Below are 24,708 nucleotides of genomic sequence, written 5' to 3' on the forward strand. Positions count from 1 at the left end.
TAAAATTCTTCGAAAAAATTCAATTATTATGGACTATTTTTAATACTTTTGCAAAAGTTCCTTGAGAATTTTCAAATTCATTTGTTTAAAATTCAATTTTACAAAAATTACGATTATTCAAAAATTCTTCAATTAAATATTAAAAAAATAAAAACTTGAAATAATTTTTAAAAAAATGCGATTAAACTTTTTCAAAATTCAATTATTTTTAAAATTCATGATATAATGCTTATAATATTCAATTATTATCTAAAATTTTAACTAAAATTCATTTTAAAAAAATTTTTATTACAAAAATCTACGAGAATTCAATTATTTAAATACAAATATAAATCATTTATTGAATATTTGAATGTTTCTTAAAATTTAATTCTCATAAAGAATTTTATCAATAAATTTTTAAATAATTAAATTCTTTTGCCAAATTTTAATAAAATTTTTAAGAATAATTACATTTTTCGAGGAATTTTATTAAAATTGTATTAGAAATAATTGAAATTCTGTGATGAGTTTTAAAATTCATGAAATTAATTGAAAGTCTGTAAAAAATTTTATTATTTATGCAAATAATTGAATTATTGCGAAGAAATTTATAAAAAATTTGTAAATAGTTAAATTCCTGGGAAATTTTTATTATTTATGAAAATAATTAAATTTTTGTCACCGAAATTTAATAAAGTTTTTAAAATAATTACATTCTTGAGAAGAATTTAAAAAAAATCTTCTGTAAAGAAATGATTTTTTTTTCAAAAAATTTTATGAAAATTGTGTTTTAAATAATTGACAATAATTCAATTATTATAAAGAATTTCATTAATTTTTTTTTTTTTAAATAATGGAATTCTTCTAAAGAATTTTATTAAAATTTTTAAAAATAGTTGCATTTCTCGCGGAATTTATTTCAAAATTCATTGTATTAAAAATAATTGGAATCCTGCGATGAGTTTTAATATTTATAAAAATAATTGAATTCTTTCAACGATTATTATTAATATTTAAAAAAATAATTGAATTCCTGAGTAGAATTTTATTGTTTATAAAAATAATTTATAGCTTGCGAAGAATTTTATAAAAATCTATTTAAATAATTGACTTTTTTCCTAAAATATTAGGAAAATTCTGTTTTAAATAATAGAATTTCTGTGAGATTTTTTTTTTTCATGAAAATAATTGAAAGTTTGTGAAGAATTTTATAAACATTTTTTTAAAATTATTCAATTCTTTTGGAAAATTTTTTATTAAAATAGTAGATATTAAAAATCATTGAACTACGAAAAATTTGTGAAAATAATTGAATCATTTTAAAGAATTTTATTCAAATTTTTTGAATTTTTGCTACAATTTTAAAAATATTTCTACAAAAAAAAATTTTTTTTTTAGTTTTTTATACTTAGAAAGAAATTTTTTTTTTAATTTGAAAAATTTGAAAATAATTTTAAAAAATTCTGATAAGAACTGTAAAAGAATTACAATTAAAAACAAATGGAAATTGATTTGTAACTTTCTTTACATACAAATAAAATAACTTATATGCAGATATAACTATTAGACGTTTATAACTTTACTTCACCTATTTATTCACATACAGTGAATTTATTTACATAGAATGAATATTTAAAAAAAAATTTATTTTTCCAGAGGTAATTTATGAAGAGAAAAAAATTTCTAATTTAAAATATACATAAATGCATAGTTTTTTTATAAACGTATACGCACATTTATTTATATAATGATATTTGAAATAACTAATAATAATAATTACTATTATTATTTACGTAATACATATTTGAAAAAAAAACTTTACAACTCTCTTGTTTTTATCAATTTTCTTATAATATTTCTAAAAATAGAATACTTATTAGCGATGCTTTTTTGTAATTTTCGTAATAAAGAATAAAAACTAAATTTGTTTGTTATAAAAAAATGTATATACATATGTATAAACCTTAAAGTTAGTGAAAATCTAAAAATCTGAAAATCAACTAATAATCTAAAAAATCTTAAATTTCTAATTTTGCAACCGAAAAAATCCCTGAGAAAGAAAATTTGTAAATAAAAAGTGTTTGAATATAAAGGAAAAACTATTGGAAAAGTGAATTTTTTAATTTTATTCGACATATTGGTTCGGACATTTTAAAGTTCGAAAATCTGATGCACTTTCAAAGATATTAAAATTTGATAGTCACATTTTCAAAAGTTTTCAAGAAAATGGAGATAAAAATAAATTTACTATTTTAAGGACTCCATAATCCATAAAAAGGACTCCATTTAATTAAATTGTTGTTTAAATATAAAAAATTACGTTCAATTATGTAAATTGTAAATATACAATATACCATCGTCATAAGAAATGAAACAAAGCAATGTTTTCGTGTTTCCTATTCATAACATTCTCTAATTAGTAAAAATAAAATAGAAATTTCCAATTCTTTCACAAGTTTGCCGACATAGCAGTTAATCATATTGTGTAATAATATAATGGAAAATTCTATTTCTTATCGCTTTATTATACTCATTTGTTATATATTCATAATAAATACACACCAGTTAAAAATAAATTAATTGAATTAAAAATGAATCGACTTTTGTTTTGAATTTTTAAAAAACTATGCAGACAATTCAACGGATTTTAAAATGAATTTCATTCTAAAATTAAAAATAACCTTTCCCAATATATTCTCTTTTACAATTCATCGAGATTTATGATTGATCTTTACGATAGCAGATTCATTGAATTTTCGCGACTAAAAAACTTGTTTATATTTTTATAATCTATCAAAAATCCAAGCGATGAATGATGGATGATAATAAATTTTGTGCGTTCTGCGCTTTAGAAAGACTTTTCCATCTTCATTTGAAATATAAATATAAATAAAAGTTTTTAAAATTTTTTTTTAATTTTCTAGTCTATTTGAATAATAATAATAATAGACCCTAATCGACTCTCTAAATCTGAGACAGAATTAGTAGTTTTTTGACTAAAATTCATTTTTAAATCAATTTTTATTATAAAATTCTACGAGAATTCAATTATTTAAATACAAATATAAATAATTTATTTGAATAATTGAATGTTTCTTAAAATTCAATTCTCATAAAGAATTTTATGGACAAAATTTTTTTTAACAAATTTTTTTTTAATAAATTGGAGCTTTTTTATTGAAGAAGAGCTTTTTGAGAAACACGAAGATACTTAGAACTTTTTTAGAATTTATTTCCGACTCAGAAAAAATTTGTCTTTGAAAAACGAAGCTGGTACTAATCAAAATTTTTGAAAATAATTGAAATTTTGCCAAAAAATTTTATTAAAATTTTTGAGAATAATTAAAAATTTTCAAAGAATTTAAAAAATTTTTTTTAATATAATTGAATTTTAGAGAAGAATTTTAATATTTATAAAGATAATTGAAATTCTGCGATAAGTTTTATTATTTAATATAAAAGTAATTAAATTCCTACAAAAAAATTTTATTATTTAGGATTATTATTTATTATTTTATTTTTTTATTATTTTATTATTTTATTATTTTATTATTTTATTATTTTATTATTTTATTATTTTATTATTTTATTATTTTATTATTTTATTATTTTATTATTTTATTATTTTATTATTTTATTATTTTATTATTTTATTATTTTATTATTTATGTTATTTTATTATTTATTATTTTTATTATTTTTTTATTTTATTATTTTATTATTTATGAAAATAATTGAAGAATTGCAAAAAAATTTATAAAAAAATTTGTAAATAATTGAATTCATGTGAAATTTTTATTATTTTAATTTTGAAAAGAATTCTTTAAAATTTTTGAACTTATTCGGAAATTCTTCAATCAAATATATATTAGACAATAAAAACTTCAAATAACTTAAAAAAAATCCATTTAAACTTTTTCAAAAAAATTAAATCATCATAACTTTTAGTTAAAAGTATAAGAAATTCAAACATTGAAAGATTATAATTTGAAACCTTCTCAAAATTCAATTTTTTCTAAAAATTCACGCTATAATAGTTTCTCTATAAATTTTGATTAGTAAAAATGTTTACTAATTGGAATTAGTGACAAATTGTTTGCTTTTGAATTAGTAAATTTTACTATTAAATTAGTAGAAACGACTATTTATTAGTAAAATCTGCTAATTCAAAAACAAAAAGTCTGTCACTAATTCAAATTAGAAAACATTTTTACTAATTCAAATTTAGAGAGTTTAATAATTAATTATTATCTAAAATTTCAACTGAAATTCATATTTAAAAAAATTTTTATTAGAAAATTGTACGAGAATTCAATTATTTAAATGAAAAAATAAATAATTTATTGAAGAATATTGAATGCTTTTTAAAATTCTTTTGACGAATTTCAATTAAATTTTTAAGAATAATTTCATTTTTCGAGAAATTATATTAAAATTTAAAATTGTATTAAAATTAAAAATAATAGAATCTCCTGTAAAAAATTTGATTGAATTGAGAAATGTTTTTGAAAATAATTGAAATTTTACTAAGAATTCTATTAAACTTTTTTAAAATAATTTAATTTCACAAAAAAATTTTAAAATTTACAAAAATAATCGAATTCTTGATCCAAGAATTTTCCAATTTATAAAAATAATTGAATTGTTTCAAAGAATTTTATCAGAATTGTTGAAGATAATTTAATTTTTATTAAAACTCTGGAAATTAATTAAATTTTAATAATATTTTTAAAAATAATTGTATTCTTTTAAGAAATCTTATTAAAATTGTATTAAAAATAATTGAATTCCTCCGAAACGTTTTTCCCCCGAAGAATTTTATTATTAATGAAAATATTTTAATAATTGAATTTTTGCGAATGATTTTACAATTCATATTAAAAATAATTGAATTGTTTCAATGAATTTTATCTGAATTTTTAAAATAATTGAATTTTTTGAAGGAATTTTATTAAAATTTTTCAAAATAATGATTTTTAAAAAGAATTTCATCAAAATTGTTGAAAATATAATTGAATTTTCATAAATTATTGAAATTAATTAAATTTCTACAAAGAATTTTATTAAAATTTTTATTAAAAATAATTGAAATTATGCGATGAGTTTTCTGATTTATGAAAATAATTGAATCTCTGTAAAAAATTGGATTATTTATAAAAATATAATTGAATTATTGCCAAGAAATTTATAAAGAATTTGTAAATAATTGAATTCCTGTTGAAATTTTTATTATTTATGAAAATAATTGAATATGTTTGAGTAGAATTTTTATTCAATTTTTCTTTTTTAATAATGGAATTCTTTTGGAAAATTGAATTATTGCGAAGAAAAAATGGTAAACGCAATTCTTTTAAAATTGAATTAATTTTGAAATATTTAAGAAAAATTAGATTTCAAGAATAAGGACAATAACTTTAAAAAAAAATAATTTTCCAGGATTTCGATAAAAATTTCCTGACTTTTCCAGGTTTTTTTTAAGGTTTATAAAATTCCCTGACATTTCCAGGTTTTCCAGGTTAAAGGTTTTTAGTTTACAAAATGAGGAGCGGTAAATTTTTTTTTGTGAGCGTTGAAAATTCCCAGTTTTACCGAACCTTTCAGTAAAATCTCAGGAATAAATGTGAAATAAAATTCTTTGCTGTAAGCTTTCGGCAATCTGGAAGCAAGCTTCATGTAAGCTTGCGGAAATTTTACCACAATATTGCTGCAAGCTTGCAGCAAGCATACTATGCAATATTGCAGCTAGATTACACAGCAAGCTTCTTATAGTTGGGAATTTTAAATTGTGTTTCCTTTTGGTAAAACTTTCAACTTCAACGTACCCGCACGTTATAGATGAAAATTATGATTTTTCGCGACACATAAATGAAATTAATTGGAAAAAAAACTCACCTGTCCTTGAAATTGAAATCCATGTTTCTCAGCAATGGCAGTGGCAACTTTTTTTCCAGCAGGCACATGAACAACAAAATCCTGTGTGTAAATTGGTTTTGGTCGAGGTCGTGGCTCTGGTTCCGGATCCGCTGAGACAACCAACAAAATCCCAAGCCAGAGTAAAGACACTCTGGGGTTCATCATACCTTGAAAGAGACTCTTTGGAAACTCTCAAGATTCCTCACCGATTACTTTTCGTTTCACTTCACAATCGTGACAATGACGCTAATTGGCTTTGAGAATTTCACCAAAATGATGAGAGAGAATCGTTCGGAAATTTCACCGTCCTTCTCTCGTATTCAATAATATCGATCCTTGTATTTAACGTATCCACATGACCACTTTGCCGAGTTCTCGTGAACATTCGTATACTGGTCTTTGTTCAAAAACCTTTTTTTTCTTTTTTATTTCTTCAAGATTTATCTTTTTTTATTTAAGAAATAAAAGACGAGGCAATCATTTATTTATTCCCTTTTGTTCCTATCGCACGTCGAAATTTTTGGTCGATGCTATACTTTCTGACTTCGGGTGGGGATTTTAAGCGTCTTATCTGAAAGAAAAAGAAAAAATATATATATAGTTGAGTTTTCTGTACTTTCTTTTTGAAATCGAAAGATTTTCGATTGTCTTTTCTGGTTAAGGAATGAGAAAGAGTAAAAGAGAGAAAGAAAGAAAGAAAGAAAGAAAGAATGAAAGAAATAAATAAAAGGATGGAGAAAAGGGTTAAAGCGAAACTCAATCCGAGGATATCAAGAGAGTTAGAGCAGAGAAATATATATATGGGTGTGTGTTGGTGTTACTCGTAAACGCGTTAAAATTTCAGCCGCTTCCGCTTCTCTAGTGAGAACTCGGAATCGGAGCTTTCTGGTGAATGCGGAAGGACGTGCGAAGAACTGGGAGAAAACTCGTAATCTAATTTTGCCTTTCTGGTGTGTGCGCGAGCTGATTCGGATATAAAGCGGAAACACGCGATAGTTTCGCAAAACAAGAGAGCGACTTTCCGACGCCTTCAGCAATATCGAAACTTTTATACACACAATCATTGTACGTTCAAAGTCAAATTGACAAAGAATACAAGAGCTTTCAATTTTACTCAAAAGAAACTATTTTCTTTATATCGTAAAAAAAAGGCGTATTCTACTTTTAGGATATATTTAAAACTATCATCTCATCACCATTCAAGAATACACTGAAAGACTTTGGGAGTTTCAAAATTTAGTAAATGATTATTTCAAAAAGGGAAAAAAGACGATCTACTAAATATTGCTTTAAATCAATTATGAAAATTATTTGACTCAATAATCCATGATTTTTAATTCAATTAAATATTTATTTACATCAATAAAATAATTTTTGTAAAGTAACTAAACATTTATTTGTATCAAATATTCAATTATTCATCATAAATAATTCTTTTAATTCTTTAATTTAATAAAAAAATTTTTTAATTGCGTCAAATAATTCATTATTTAGTCCAAATACAAAATTTATTTGCATCAAAACCAAAATTTTTTATTTAAATAAATCTCAATTTGTATTAAATAATATATTTGCATTGAATAATGCATTATTTGAATTAAAATAATTTAGTTTACTTGAAGCTATAAAATAAATTAATTGTATCAAATAATGTTTATTTATATCAAATATCCAATTAGTTTTTTGAAGTGAAATAAATAAGTTAATTGTTTTAAATAACTCATTATTTGTATTGGATAAATTTATTTATTAGAGTCAATTAATTTATTTAATTGACCCAATTAAAGATTTATTTGATTCAAATAAATGTGATTCAAACAATTCAAGTTATTTGAAGCAAATAAATATTTATTCGATCCAAATAAAAATTATTTGAATCAAATAATTTCAATTAATTGAATCAAATAATTAGTTTTGCAAAATTAATAATTAAAATTATGAAATCTATTCAAAATTTAATTATTTCTAAAAATTCACTCATTAACATTAAGGCTTTTAATATATTCAATTATTATGTAAAATTTTAACTGAAATTCATTTTTAAATAAATTTTTATTCAAAAATTCTACGAGAATTTTAATTATTTAAGAAAGAAAATAAATAATTTATTAAATATTTCAATGTTTCTCAAAAAATTAAATCTTATTAAAAAATTTAATTAAAAAAATGTTTAAATATTAAATTCTTTTGACGAATTTTAATACAATTTTTAAGAATAATTTCATTTTTCTAGAAATTCGATTAAAAATTTATTAAAAATTATTGAATCCTGTAAAAACATTGATTTTTTTAAATAATTGAATTATTGCGAAGAAATTTATAAAAAATTTATAAAGAATTGAATTTCTGGAGAATTTTTATTATTTATGTCAATTTATTTAAATAATTAAACGTTTGCATAGAATTTTATAACTATTGAAAATAATTGAATTTCTGCAATTATTTGTAACTTCTCCAAAATTCAATTTTTTTAATTGTTTTCAACTAAAATTCTTCTGTAAATCTAAAATTTTTAATAACTATTTAAATATCAAAATTCTATTATTTCTAGAAATTCATTCCATTCTGCTTTTAATATTCAATTATTGTTATCTAAAATTTCAACTAAAATTCTACGAGAATTAAATTATTTAAATACAAAAATAAATAATGTATTTAATAATTGAATATTTCTTAAAATTGAACAATTGAAATCTTTTGACAAATTTCAATTAAATTTTTAAGAATATTTACATTTTTCGACGATTTTGATTAAAATTGTATTAAAAATAATTGAATCCCTGTAAAATATTTGATTATTTATGAAAATAATTGAATTATTGTGAAGAAATTTATTAAAAATTTGCAAATAATTGAATTCCTGTGAAATTTTTTTCGAAAAATTAAATTCTTTTGTAAAATTTTATTAAAATAGTCGATATTAAAAATCACTGAATTAAGGAAATTTTTTGACAATAATTGAAATTTTGCCAAAGAATTTCATTAAAATTTTTCGAAAATAATTGGATTTTCTGTGAAATTTGAAAATAATTGAAAGTTTGCGAAGAATTTTATCAAAATTTTTTTTAAATAATTAAATTCTTTTGGAAAATTTTATAAAAATAGTCGATATTGAAAATCATTGAATAAAGAAAGATTTTTGAAAATAATTTAAACTTTAACAAGAATTTTAATAAAATTTTTAAGAATAATTACATTTTTCGAGAAATTTGATTCAAATTGTATTAAAAATAAATTAAAATTCTGCAATGAGTTTTATTGTTTATGAAAATAATTCAGTTCCTAAAAAGAATTTTATGATTTACGAAAGTAATTAAATCTCATCTGTTAATATTTTATTATGTATGACAATAATTTAATTATTGCGAAGAAGAAATTTATAAAAAATTTGTAAATAATTGAATTCCTGTGAAATTTTTATTATTTTATAAAAAAAATTAAATGTTTGGGTAGAATTTTATCAAATGTTTTTTGAATAATTAAATTCAAATTTTCTTATTGTTTTCAGCTTAAATTCTTCTATAAATCCATTATTTTCAATAATTAATTAAATACTTATATTAAAAAAATTCAACTAATTTCAGAAGAATTTGAATTATTAAAATTTTTCAAAAATTTTAATTGTTTAAAATTAATTCTAATGAAATTAATTGATAATTGAATTCAACGATATATTATTACTTGCGAATCGTAAGATGCAACAAAAGTGAAAAATGTAAGTTACTGCGGGTGGGTGCTTGTTAGAATGAAAGTTGTAATTATAATCCAAAAATTAATGAATTTATGTCACTGATTAATATATAAATCGAATTTTTCCAGTTTTTGTATTTCGTCATAATCGTATTATAACGGTATTTGGTGTTGCGAGAGGAGGGTTTGGACGTAATTCTGAAACGTCCCGCAGCAGTTGATCATCATCACAACGGCTATTGTGTATCAAACGAGCCCGTGCAGAAATTTTGACCGGGGCCATGGCACTTTGCCCGATCTGGCCGCCCTGTCGGGACCCGGTCGGGGCCATGGGATTTCCCCCGATCTTTTCGCTACCCAGGTAGAATTCCAATACTGACTGCATTTTATTATATTAAAGCTTGTTATTTGATTATTAAAGAATGGGGAGTATTTACTTCAATATTAATGATTATTATTAATATTTTTGTAGTAAATAAACTTTTATGAGTGTCATTAAAAATGTAAATAGTTATTAGAATTGCTTTTATTGGACTAAGTTTTTAAAAAAAATATTTTTCTTATTTTCTTTCATTAATTTAGACAGACTATCTTATTTAAATTAATAATTATTTATAATTATTATTATTGTTAATAATTATTTAAACCTATACTTTATGTAACATTATTAAGAATTATACACAAAACACTTAAAACTAAGACGGAAAAATATCGCACGCACGGGGGACCGAACCCTAGACCTCGAGGACGCAAGTCGAATACACATACCGCATAGCCACGCAAGCTTGGAAGCGACCTCGCTTAAACTTCCTTTTGAATCATGGGACCGTTATATACAGTGTTATCATAATAAATTGACTGTATCATATTTATTTATAGAAAAATTATTAAAAATGTATGTTATATATATATATATATATATATATATATATATATATATATATATATATATATATATATATATATAAATTAATATGTTTATCATAATAATATGGTAAAAATTGTTAATTTAATTATTTATTCTATATTATTTATAATTTAACTATTTTTTAAAATAATAAAAATTTTTTCATTATTAATAATTCACAATAATACTAAAAATTATTAATTAATAATAATTTATTTTTTTGCCTTAAACATGGAATTTCAATTTAAGTGTGAAAAACAATTAAGAGTTTTTAAGAGTTATAAATGTCAAAAATAATATGTTAATATTATAACCACAAAAAAATTTAACATTTTAGGCAATATTTTTGGTTATCACCATGATAACATCGACAAATGGTTCACCTTCGACAATTGGTGCGTTTGTCCTATTGTTTTAAATTAAAGGAGAATAAATTCTTAAGACATCCCTCGAGGACAATTTTTGAGTTTTTAATTGTTTATAATTTTTATTTTCAAATTTCAATCAAAGTTAACAAATTAACACAATTTTTTAAAAACGGACGTTTATTTTCTTATTCCGTTACTGCACATGCTCTAAATCAGTTCAAATTAATCCAATATTACCAGCAGACAATTAAAAACCCATAAAGTAATATATTTCAATTGTCATAAACAACATTAATTAACAAATAGTTAACTTATGATCCTGTCCAACAGAAAATTTTTGTTGCAAATTTTCTTTTTTACTTAGGTTCTTTTAAAGAATATATGTCTTTTTTGCTTATAATATAACTTATTTAAATATTTAATATTATATATCCGTGGTCTTTTAACATTATCTAAATAAAAAAGTAAACGTGAAAAAAAAATTTTTGGTGGAAAGGAACAAAAATTAACTATTTGTTAATTAATATTATTTGTAACCATTTAAATAAGTTATTTTTTAAACAAAAAGGACACATATTTTTAAAATGAACTTAAATTAAAAAGTAGACGTGAAAAAAAATTTTTTTGGTGGACAGGAGCATAAGTTACATAACTATTTGTTATTTAATATATTGTTTATAACAATTTAAATAAGTTATTTTTTAATCAAAAAGGACAAATATTCTTTAAATAGACTTAAATTAAAAAGAAAATGTGAAAAAAAAATTTTTAGTGGAATAGGAATCAATGTTAACTATTTGTTAATTAATATTGTTTATAACAATTTAAATAAGTTATTTTATAATCAAAAAGGGCAAATATTCTTTAAATGAACTTAAATTAAAAAGAAAAGGTAAAAAAAACATTTTTTAGTGGAAAGAAATCAAAGTTAACTATTTGTTAATTAATATTGTTTATAACAATTGATATAAATTACTTTCTGTTTTATTAATTATATGGTGGTCATATTGTATTAATTTGAACTGATTCAGATCATATGCAGCAACGGAATAAGAAAATAAGCCTCCTTTTTTGAAAAATTGTATTAATTTGTTAACTTTGATTGAAAATAAAAATTATAAACAATTAAGAACTAAAAAATTGACCTTAAGGGATGTCTTAAGAATTTATTCGCCTTTAATTTAAAATAAAGAATACTGAAACCGGTTAAGAATTGTAGGCTGTAGACAGTTTTGAACAGTAAATTGTAAAAAAAATCCCATTGTGCGCTGTTTGTAGATCCTTGGGCAAACCCGGTCTGGTCCTGGTCGGGGCCACGAAGTCGGGGCCAGATCATGAAATCCCGACCGGGGCCAGGGCGGTAATCGGGAACAAAAGTGGCGATTTCTGCACGGGAGGCGAGAAATCATTTTAACTGATCGGCGATAGATATGACCGCATTGGCGAAAGACGATATTCGGCTAATTAACCAAATAAAGAAACACTTGACAACAACTTCGTTTAATAACTTGTCGAACAAAAAAAAATTCTACGCTATTACATTTCTAAATGTAAATTATCAAAGTCGACACTTTTTTTCTTTTTAATTATAGAATTAAAATTTATAAAACAATTAAATTAAATTTATAATTAATTCAAAATTGTAAAGACAAATAGAAATCATCAGAATTTTTTTCACTTCTTTTCATTAAAAGACTTTAATTTTGTTAATTATTATGTTTTGTCAAATTAAAATTATGCAAAATTTTTGTTCTTTACTTCTAAGGAAAATTAGAAAATTGTTAAACAACTGTGATTAAGAAATAGAAAATTTATTTATTTTGCATTATTTTTCCTTATGAATCTAGAATTTTTAATTATTTTTTATCCAAATAATAATTGAATTCCTTAAAAAAAATTTATTATTTATTATGAAAATAATTGAATTCGTGTGAAATTTTTATTATTTCTAAAAATAATTAAATGTTTGCATAAAATTTTATTAAAAAATTTTTTAAAAGAATTAAATTCTTTTTGGGAAATTTTATTCAAATAGTTGATATTGAAAATCATTGAAATAAGTAAAATGCATTTTATTTTTGATAATAATTGAAATTAGGACAAAGAAATTATTCCCTTTTTAATAAATTTTTATCATTAAAAGTTGGGTCAAAGGCAAAATATTTTAGTTTGGCTTCAAAGCGATTTTATTGTATACGCACGTCACCGAAATAAATATATGAAAGACACACTGAATAGAGTGAATATTCATTTGATCCTTATAAAATAATAAAAAACAGCATCTAAAAAAATAATATAGTGAAATATGGAAATAAAATTTCAATTTAACTCTGTGAATCGTATAATATATACTCTCTCTCTATATCTCACTCATGGTCTATATGACCATGTCACAATAATTTAAGATCATCTAATTCTCTCTCGATTCGAATCTGTCGCTGAAAATGATGAAAAGGTTTTTGATAATTTGCATAAAGTTGGACGTATTTGTACTCTTGGGAATTAACATTTGTGAAATGAAACTTTAGCTCTCGAATTTCAGCCAGGTTCAAAAGAGTAGTTTTTTTTTTTTTTTTTTGTAGCAAATGCACATATGTAGTATTCATCACAAGAAAACGAGTACACGGCTTTAAAAAACGAGTCTACCAACAACAATAATGTCTAGAATTATTCTCTAAAAAGGATATTAATATTTGAAACCTGTTTTCTCTAATTTTTAAAATAAACTGTATATTAATATTTTACTTCATTTGAAAATTTTCCGCTCACTCGTCTCTTATTTTTAACTTCTATGTCTTATAAACTTCTTTGAAATAATTTTCATTCAACTAAAATTCTTCTTTAAATCAAGTATTTTTAATAATTTTCGAAAAAGTTCTTTAACAATTTTCAAATTCATTTGTTTACAATATATAATTTTATGAAATTTCAATTATTCGTAAATTCTTCAATTAAATAAATATTAGAAAAAAAAACTTTAAATAATTTCAAGAAAAAATCTACAATAATTAAACTTTTTTACCCCTCCATCCGTCGCATGGTGAGAATTTCCCTCACCCAGTTTCATTTTGTATTTATAACTTTTAAAATACAAAAAATTATAATTTCATATTCTCAGTACCTTTTACAGCACTCTTCTTCTTTACATTAAAACAATTGTTGTGTTTTTTTATATTTTAATTTCTTTGTTATTGAATTTGAAAGCAGCAAATGTCGGGGATTTTTGACGCAAAGTGAGGAAACTTCTCACCATGCGACTGACCGCGTATACTCGATTTCATTTGTCATTAATTTTTTATTTTAATAATTAACAGAAAATAAAAGTTAATTTTACTGTCAATAGGTTGTTTAGAAATTCTAATGAACATTCAAACAAAAATTTGGCGTTTTACAACAAGTTTTGACTAATTTATGAAGGTGAGAATTTTCCTCACCTGCCACGGATCGCGTTACAAAAAAAGGTGTGACGGATGGAGGGTTAAAAGAATTAATTTCAAAATTCAATTATTTAAATACAAAAATAAATAATTGAATTGAGGAAAATATTTGAAAATATAATTGAAATTTTTTGAAATTTTTGAAAAAAAAATTGAATTTCTGCAATAATTTGTAACTTCTCCAGAATTCAATTGTTCTAGTGTTTTTAACTCTAATTTTTTCATAAATCCATTTTTTTTAATAATTTTTGAAAAAGTGCTTTAAGAATTTTAAAAATCATTTCTTTACAATATTCAATTTTGTGAAATTTTAATTATTCGTAAATTCTTTAAGTAAATATACATTAATAAATAAAAATCACAAATAATTTTTAAAAACAATTCAATTAAACTTTTTCAAAAAAATTAATTCTGCAGAATTGTTACTTAAAAATATGAAAAACGCAGATTTTCATAGATTTCAATTTAGAAACCTTTCCAAAATTCAATTATTTCTAAAAACTCTGGCTGTAATTATTTTAATATTCAATTATAATGTAAAATTTTAACTGAAATTCATTTTTAAATCAATTTTCTATTAGAAAAGTCTACTAGAATTCAATAATTTAAATACAAAAATAAATAATTTATTGAATAATTGAATGTTTTTTTAACTTCAATTCTATTCAAGAATTTTATCAACAAATTTCTAAATAATTGAATTGAATTGAATAATTGGAATTTTGCTAAGAATTTTATTAAAATTTTTTAAAATAATCGAATTTCTGCTATAATTTTGTAACTTCTCCAAAATTCAATTTTTTTAATGTTTTTAACTCGAATTTTTTCATAAATCAATTATTTTTAATAATTTTTGAAAAAGTTCTTTGAAAATTATCAAATCCATTTGTTTACAATCCAATTTTACGAAATTTCAATTATTTGTAAATTCTTCAATTAAAATATACATTAGATAATAAAAACTACAAATATAACTGAATTTCTTTGGGAAATTTTACTAAAATAGTAAGATATTGAAAATCATTGAATTGAGGAAAAATTTTGAAAATAATTGAAATTTTGACAAGAATTTTATTAAATTTTTTGAAAATAGTTGAATTTCCGAGAGAAAGTTTAGTAATTTAAAAAAAAAAATTGTAACTTTAACAGAATTTTTTTAATAATTTTTTAACACAATTGAAATTCTGCGAAGAATTTTATTACTTTTGAAAATAATTTAATTTCTGCAATCATTTGTTTGCAAATTTAGATTTTCAAAGATTTTAATTTCAAACCTTTTCAAAATTCAATTATTTCTAAAAATTCATGCTATAATGCTTTTAATATTTAAATATTGCCTAAAATTTTGACTATAAAATTAATTTTGAAATATATTTTTTGTACAAAATTTTACAAAAATTCAATTATTAAAATATAAAAATAAATAAAAATACTGAAAAATTCAATATTTCTTAAAATTGAATTTTGATAAAGAATTTAAAAAAAAATTTTAAGAACAATTGTATTATTTATGGAAATAATTAAAATCCTAAGAACAGTTTTATTATTTATAAAAATAATTGAATTTATTGCGAAAAAATTTATATAAAATTTGTAAATAATTGAATTTCTATGAAATTTTTATTATTTTTGAAAATAATTAAATCTTTGCGTATAGAATTTAATTAATTTTTTTTTTAAATAATTGAATTCTTTTGAAAATTTTATTAAAAATTAATAGACATTGAAAATCATTGAATTGAGGAAATTTTTTGAAAATAATTGAAATTCAGCCGCGAATTTTATTAAAAATTTTCGAAAATAATTGAATTTCGAAGAAGAATTTTAATATTTCTAAAGATAATTGAAATTTTGGCGAGAATTTTTAAAAAATTAGTGCAAATTCATTTACTAAATGAATTAATAACAATCATTAACTAATTTTTAGTTTTAAAAATTTAAAACTAACACAAAATGTATTTTTTCATAAACAATCATTATTAAAGTGAGTTGAAAATTTGCAAGGATTTCTTATATTTTTCATTTTTAATTAATTCCCCTCTATTTATTTGTTCCACTTTAACCAGAGAGGCGATAAAATAGAAGGGAGGAGAATGCCTATATTGAAATTGGAGTAAATCAATACAATATTTTCAATTGAAAGAAAATTGTACGCAATTCCAATTACCTACATACTTGCGTTCTACGTAATCGTTTTAATGAGATGTGAAAAGAAACGAAATTATGCAATAAATTAAACAAACCCACCTTCGACATTGAACAAAAAATTCTCTGCTATATATTCTGCACAAACATCAGAGAGAAAAATATTTTTCCACTATGTTGAGCGATGGGATGAAGGAAAAAAAGAAAAAAATTTGCAATAAGATTAAAAAAGGGATTAAATATAGAAAAAAAACGCACACAAAAAGAAATTACTTGAGAGAGATTATTGCAAAGAAATCCCATAGAAATTTTTTAATTCCATTAAAAAGTAAACTTCTTCACAGCATTAAAAAAATATTAAATTTTCTTTTAATCTCAAAAAATTAATAAAGCAACCCATTTAAACGATTCTGAAATTTCTTTCAAAGAAAGATATAAATGCACTAAAAAAAAATCAGCGTGAAAAAATTTTTTATAGTTACAAAGAAGGTCTTCTATTAAAATTCACTTTAATTATTTAACAAGTATGAATTAATTAGGCAAATGAGGGAACATAATTAGACTGGTAGAACCAGAGTAAGATTCATGTTTTAAAAATGAGTCGTACATTAGAAATGCTAATTAATTAAACGTTGGGATTTAAATGGATTGAGGGTCGTTGCTTCATCTCAATGTACATTTTTTTCTTTCATATTATAAAAAAAGATTGCAGAATATTTTCCAATTGACCGTATCCTATAGGCCAATTAATAACAAAGCTTATCTAGAAAAACTCAAAAAAAAAAAAAGGAAAAAAAGAAACATGTACAAAAAAAATGAAAAAACAGAAACCTTGAAATTAATTTTCATTCATTTCTATATATTGGAATATGATATAATGTGGTCTGTATAATGAGAGAGAGAGAGAGAAAGAGAAGTAAACAAAATGCTTCTTATGAATAATCACTGTCATTTCAAAAGTGGATATTATTACAAGGACGTGACAAAAGAGTATTCATCATTTGATATCGCGTGACATAAAAACTGACAATGTCAATACAAGTTATGAAGAATAAGCATATACTGATCATTGAATGAAGCAACGAGGGCAATGGGACATTTGTCTTCCAAAGCAGAAAGTGACCGATCGTTTACAAATACCCCGGGACATGAAACAAGTAAATGGCAAAAGAGGGTCGGTTCCACTTTCCGTTACGGTTTTACGAGCTTCAAATTGATGATATGTGTGCCTATATATATAGAGAGAGAGGAAATTCGTATATATCGTCAAAGAAAGAGAAAGATGTGCGCTTGTAACAAAATAGAATAAATCGCTTATGGAAATCAGATAGATTTCTGTTTTTTTAACATTTTTCATAGAAAAATAATACTGGACCCTACATATTTCTTTTTTTTTTTTTTTGCCCTCTCATGAAAATTAATTTCAACACATGTGATGAAATTGATTTAAGGGATAGAATATTACAACAGCGAAATTGAAAAATTATTCAATATTTATATAGTGCAGAGAGTATTCTAATTCTTATCCCCCAAAAATGTGAAAAAAATTATTTATTGAAGTCAGACGCATTTGAATATTATTAAAACTGGAAAGTTCAATTTTATTCCATCTTTTCAAATAGAAAGTAATCTTGCAGCCTGCCGCAATTTTTATATTTGTTGTTAACAATTTGAAAGTACCAAAAGCGTAAAATTAAGATTTATTTTAAAGTTTAATCAAACTATAAAATAATAACTTATTTTTAATTTTACGAAACAAACGAATATTTTACGATAACTTTACGAAGTTGAAGTCCACAACGTTTATCAACAAAAAAAAAAAATTATTTAATGCATTCAAGTATTATTTTTTAATTTAATATTTAATTGTAAAATAAATCAAAATATAAACATCAATCTTTTTTTTCTAAATATTTTTGTGCGTCAATATTGCTACGTCATTTTTAATTAATTGACTAAATAAACAATTTTTTTTCGTTGATCAACGTAGTAGACTTCAGCTTGGTATAACTTTAATAAAAATATTCGACAAACAATAATAACATGAGACGAATTTTAATTGATGTAAATTTTTTATAGAGAGACAGAAACTTTATGCTTTTTATCGAGACGATTTATGCATTATATATATATGTCTCAATTATCATCCTAATTAATATCAATTATACTACAAAGAGAGTTGCCACAAAAATTTAACTTTGTCTTTCCCTGACTTTTCCTTGATTTCCAGACTAAATTTTGACTTTTTCCCTGACCGTAAAGAATATTCTGCTCCCCACTAAAAGTGATTAAATACTCAAAAAAAAATGCTTTTACATTTATATATATGAATTTCTTTAATTGTAAAATTTATTCGAAAACATCAGTGACTTCTTTTTTTAAAAAATATTTAATCATTATTATTTTTTCAAAGAAATTAAGATTTTAAACAATTTCAAATTCAAAACCTTTTTGAAATTCTACAACTTATAATAATTAATGATGACAAAGGTAAAATTTAATTACTATTTTTTAGAAGTTGTAACTAAAATTCTTCTTTAAATAAATTATTATTAATAATTTTTAAAAAAGTTGTTCGAGAATTTTCAAATCTATTTGTTTACAATTCAATTTTATGAAATTTCAATTAATTGGAATCTCTTTAATTAAATATATATTAGAAAATAAAAAATTCAAATATTTTCAAAACAAAAATCTGCAATATTAAACTTTTTCGAAAAAAATTTTTCCACCGAATTGTTAGTTAAAAATACGAAAGATTCCGATTTTCAAAGATTTTAATTTAAAACCTTTTCAAAATTCAATAATTTCTAAAAATTCGCGCTGTAATTTTTTAATATTCAATTATAATCTAAAATTTAAACAAAAATTAATTTTTAAATCAATTTTTATTAGAAAATTCTACTAGAATCTAGAATTCAATTATTTAAATGCAAAAATAAATAATTTATTTATTAATTGAATGTTTCTTAAAATTCAGTTCTAGTAAATAATTTTATCAACAAATTTTTAAATAATTTAATTCTTTTGACGAATTTTAATAAAAATTTTTAAGAATAATTACATTTTTCGAGAAATTTATTTAAAATTCTATTGAAAATAATTGAAATTCTGCGATGAGTTTTATTATTTATGAAAATAATTAAAACCCTGTAAAAAATTTTATTATTTATATAAATAATTGAATTATTGCGAAAAAATTTGTAAATAATGAATTCCTGTGAAATTTTTATTATTTATGAAAATAATTAAGTTTTTGCTTAGAATTGTATTAAATTTTTCTTTTCAAATAATTGAATTCCTTTGGAAAATTTTATTAAAATAGTAGATATTTAAAATCTTAAATTGAGTAACATTTTAGAAAATAATTGAAATTTTGACAAGAATTTTATTAAAAGTTTTGATAATAATTGATTTTCAAAAATCAATTTTATTATTTGTAAAGATAATTGAAATTTTGACGATAATTTTATTGAATTTCTGCAAAGAATAATTTTATTATTTTTGAAAATAATTGAATGTCTGCAGTAATTTGTAACTTTTCCAAAACTTCTATAAATTTTTTAATTAAATTCATTTAAAATTAAAACTTTGTAAAATTTCATTACTTTTAATATTCAATTCAAATGCATTTTTAAATCAATTTCTATTAGAAAATTCTACGAGAATTTAATTATTATTTACATACAAAAATAAACAATTTGTTAAATAATTAAATGTTTTTTGAAATTGAATTCTCATTAAGAATTAACAAAAAATTTTTAAATAATTGAATTCTTTAGACGATTTTTAATAAAACTTTTGTGAATAATTACATTTTCTGAGAAATTCAAATAAAATTGTATTAAAAATAATTGAAATCGATGAGTTTAATTATTTGCGAAAATAATTGAATTCCTAAGAACAATTTTATTATGTATGAAAATAAATTGAATTTTCATAAAGAATTTTATCAATATGTTTTTCAATAATTGAATTCATTTAACTAACTGTAATAAAATTTTTAAAAATAATTATATTTTCGAGAAATTCATTTAAAATTGTATCTAAACTTTAAAAAATTAATTCCTGAGAAGAATTTTATTGTTATTTATGACAAATAATTGCATTCTTGCAAAGAATTTTATTAAAATTTCTGAAAATAATTGTATTCCCGTAAAAAATGTTATTACTTGTGAGAATAATCGAATTCTAGAGAAGAATTTTATAAAAATTTTATAAAAATTGTATTTTAAATAATTGAATTCCTGTGAAAATATAAATATTTAAAAAACATAATTAAATGTTTTTGCAGAATTTTATCAAAAATTTTTTTTTAATAATTGAATTCATTTGGAAAATTTTAGTAGACATGGAAAATCATTGAATTGAGGAAAATTTTTAAAAACAATTGAAATTCTGACAAGAATTTTTGAAAATAATTGAATTTCGAAGAAGAATTTTATTATTTTTTAAAAATGATTGAAATTTTGACGAGATTTTTAAAAAATTTTTTGTACATACTTGAATTTCTGTGAAAAATTTTATTATACTTTTGCAAATAATTGAATTTCTGCAAATGTAACTTCTCCAAAATTCAATTTTTTTCTTTTCCTATAAATCAAGTCAATTTTAAGGCAAATGAAAAATGTGTAAATTGACTTTTTTGTTAAATGAAAATTTCAAATGAATATTACAGGAGAACATAGTCAGGGTCGGACCACCTTTTGAACTTTGTTTATAACTTTTTAAGAAAAATTAATTTCGGCAATTATTTTATATTCTTGAAAAGATTTACAAAAGATGTAAACTTTTGATGGACATTGTAAATTGATTTGTCTAAAATTTAAAAAGTTATAAACATTAAAAAAAATGTAGTCAAGGTTGCACCTTATAGTCAGGGTTGCGGTTGGAATCAATCATCGTAGATTCATAAAATAAGAGTTTAGATTATTATTCATAAATGCAAAATATTTTTTTTTTTTAATTTTCATTCGCGTAGCCCAACTTAGAAAAATTTTTTGTGGGTGTATACTACTTTTACTAAAAATATCTAACTTCCGATGATGTTTATTTATAGATATTGTATGTTTGCATATATATATATATATAATATATTTTTCTTTTCTGCCAGTTGAGTTCATCGAACCATTCTTCCTCTCATAGCTTGTCACTCCCTACATTAATTTTCTGTCTTAATTTAGCGTCATGCTCGTAACAAAGTACGATGGGTAATTGCACTTTTCTTTTAGATGCAATAAAAAGTCACATTTCGCAGACAGAGTTCCATTTTGAGACTTTCCAGATCTCTCAAAGAGGCAAAGAATTCCGTCAATAAAAGTACTTCTTCCTTTTTTTTAAATAAAATCTCCGTCCAAAGTCTTCATATTTCTATTTAAATTATTATTTATTACCATATTTCGTAAAAAAAATTTCAATATCACAATCGGTATTCTATTTTCAATACTAGAACTTTTTTTCAAATTTCATGTTTATAGAAAAAATATTTATTGTAAAAAATTCCATTCGTTATTCAATACATTTTTTACATACTGATCACGTGGGTAGGTATTATTTTATTAAAAGGTTTGAATAATTGGAAATTGTTTGATATATTAAATACCAAAGTTGACGATAAAAAAAAAGTACAGTTAAAATTGCTTGAATTCACAATCAATTTCATTAAAATGAAAATTTGTGTTTGATAAGCTGTGCAATTTCATTGAAAATCAATGACGATTGACTGGTTCAATTAATTAAAAGGATCACTGAACTTTTAATGATATTTTACTTACTAAACAGAGAGACAGAGAGAGAATGTTTTCACTTGATTTGAAAAATCTGATTGAGAGTGAATAAATAGTGATCTTTTATTGGTTTCAAAAGTAAATTTCAACAGTTTGAAGTTTGTGTTAAATTTAATGAAAGTCTATAATTTTCGGATGAAAAGCCCGTTTTAAGTTTATTAAATTATTAACTCTTCAGGTAGCGTTGATATTAATGTTTATGTATTGAATTTGATTTAATGAGCATTTGCAGTTATAGCCTGATGAAGAAATTTTTTTTTGTCAGGATCCGATCCACTAAACACCATTAAAAATTAGAAAATGTTTGCCCATAGTGTGAAAATAAGAAAAAATTAGTTTTTACTTAAAACTATAAATTCAATTTTTTCTTAACTATAAAATATGGAGAAATCGATTGATTTCTCAATGTTTTATAATAATTAAAGAAGACTGAGTGATAAAATCATCCTTTTGTATTATAAAAATATTACTGTAACTTCTTCAAAATTATTTTCATCATTTCAATTATTAAATTATTATTTTCAAGACTTTTTAACTAAAATTCTTCTTTCAACAATTATTTTTAATAATTTTCGAAAAAGCTCTTTGACAATTTTCAAATTCATTTTTTTACAATATTCAATTTTATGAAATTTCAATTATTCGTAAATTCTTTAATTAAATATATATTAGAAAATAAAAACTTTAAACAATTTCAAAAATAAATCCGCAAATTAAACTTTTTCAAAAAAAATTTCAAAATTTAATTATTTCTTAAAATTCACGCTATATTGCTTTTAATATTCAATTATAATCTAAAATTTTAACTGAAATTCATATTTGAATCAATTTTTATTAGAAAATTCTACTAAAATTATTCAACTATTTAAATACAAAAATAAATAATTTATTGAATTTTTCTTAAAATTCAATTCTCATAAAGAATTTTATCAACAAATTTTTAAGTAATTAAATTCTGTAGACGAATTTTAATAAAATTTTTATTTCGAGGAATTCATTTAAAATTGTATTAAAAATAATTTAATTTCTGAGAATAATTTTGTTATTTATGAAAAATAATTGAATTCTTGGGAATAATTTTATTAAAATTTTTGAAAATAATTGTAGGTATTCACGTGAAAAATTTTATTACATGTGAAAATAATTGAATTCTTGCGAAGAATTTTATAAAAATTTTGTTAAAAATTGATTATTTTCCAAAAACTTTATAAAAATAGTAAATTCTAAATAATTGAATTTCTGAGAAAATTTAAATTTTTATAAAAATAATTGAATGTTTTTGAAGGATTTTATCAAAATTTTGTTTAAATAATTGAATTCTTTTCGAAAATTTTATTAAAATAGTATAGATATCGAAGACCATTGAATTTTGGCAAATTTTTTAAAATATAATTGAAATTTTGCCAAGAATTTTATTAAAATTTTCGAAAATAATTGAATTTCTGCAATAATTTGTAACTTCTCTAAAATGAAAATTTTTTTAAGTGTTTTTAACTCTAATTTTTTCATAAATCAATTATATTTAATAATCTTTAAAAACATTCTTTGAAAATTATCAAATCCATTTGTTTACAATCCAATTTTACGAAATTTCAATTATTTATAAATTCCACAATAAAATAGATATTAGAAAATAAAGACTTTGAATAATTTCAAAAAAAAATCCGCAATTAAACTTTTACAAAAAATTTAATTTCACAGAATTTCAAACTCGAAACCTTTTCAAAATTCAATTATTTCTAAAAATTCGCACTGTAATTCTTTAAATATTTAATTATAATCTAAAATTTTAACTGATATTCATTTTTAAATTAATTTTTATTAGAAAATTCATTGAGATTTCAATTATTTTAATACAAAAATAAATAATTTATTGAATTTTTAAATGTTTCTTAAAATTCAATTCTCATAAAGAATTTTATTAACAAATTTTTAAATAATCGAATTCTTTGGACGAATTTTAATAAAATTTTTAAGAATAATTACATTTTTCGAGAAATTTGATTAAAATTGTATTAAAAATAATTGAAATTCTGCGATGAATTTTATTACTTATGAAAATAATTGAGTTCCTAAGAAGAACTTTAATATTTACGAAAATAATTGAATATGTGTAAAAATTTTATTATTAATGAAAATAATTGAATTATTGCGAAGAAATTTATAAAAAATTTGTAAATAATTGAATTCCTGTGAAATTTTTATTATATTATGAAAATAATTAAATGTTTGCGTAGAATTTTATCAAATTTCTTTTTAAATAATTAAATTGTTATGGAAAATTTTATTAAAATAATAAATATTGGAAATCATTAAATGGAGGAAAATTTTTGATACTAATTGAAATTTAGGCAAGGATTGTATAAAAATTTTTAAAAATAAATTGAATTACAGAGGAGAATTTTAATGTTTCTAAAGATAATTGAAATTTTGACGAGGAACTGTATTAAAATTTTTGAAAATAATTGAAATTTTGCTAA

The 24,708-nt window shown here is 21.1% G+C and overlaps 1 protein-coding gene across 3 annotated transcripts in view; it reads right to left on the minus strand.

Moving 5' to 3' along the window:
• LOC122502460 (furin-like protease 2) overlaps positions 1-24,708 on the minus strand; it is a 381,086-nt gene that overhangs the window by 333,175 nt on the left and 23,203 nt on the right. For all 3 annotated transcript variants that reach the window (XM_043612526.1, XM_043612524.1, XM_043612525.1), the window contains one exon: positions 5,875-6,466. In XM_043612526.1, coding sequence (XP_043468461.1) covers positions 5,875-6,060 — 186 coding nt within the window. In that variant the 5' untranslated portion in view covers positions 6,061-6,466. The remainder of the gene's footprint in view (positions 1-5,874; positions 6,467-24,708) is intronic.

This window comes from Leptopilina heterotoma, unplaced genomic scaffold (genome assembly GCF_015476425.1).
Source record: "Leptopilina heterotoma isolate Lh14 unplaced genomic scaffold, ASM1547642v1 Lhet_23, whole genome shotgun sequence".
Lineage (NCBI taxonomy): Eukaryota > Metazoa > Arthropoda > Insecta > Hymenoptera > Figitidae > Leptopilina > Leptopilina heterotoma.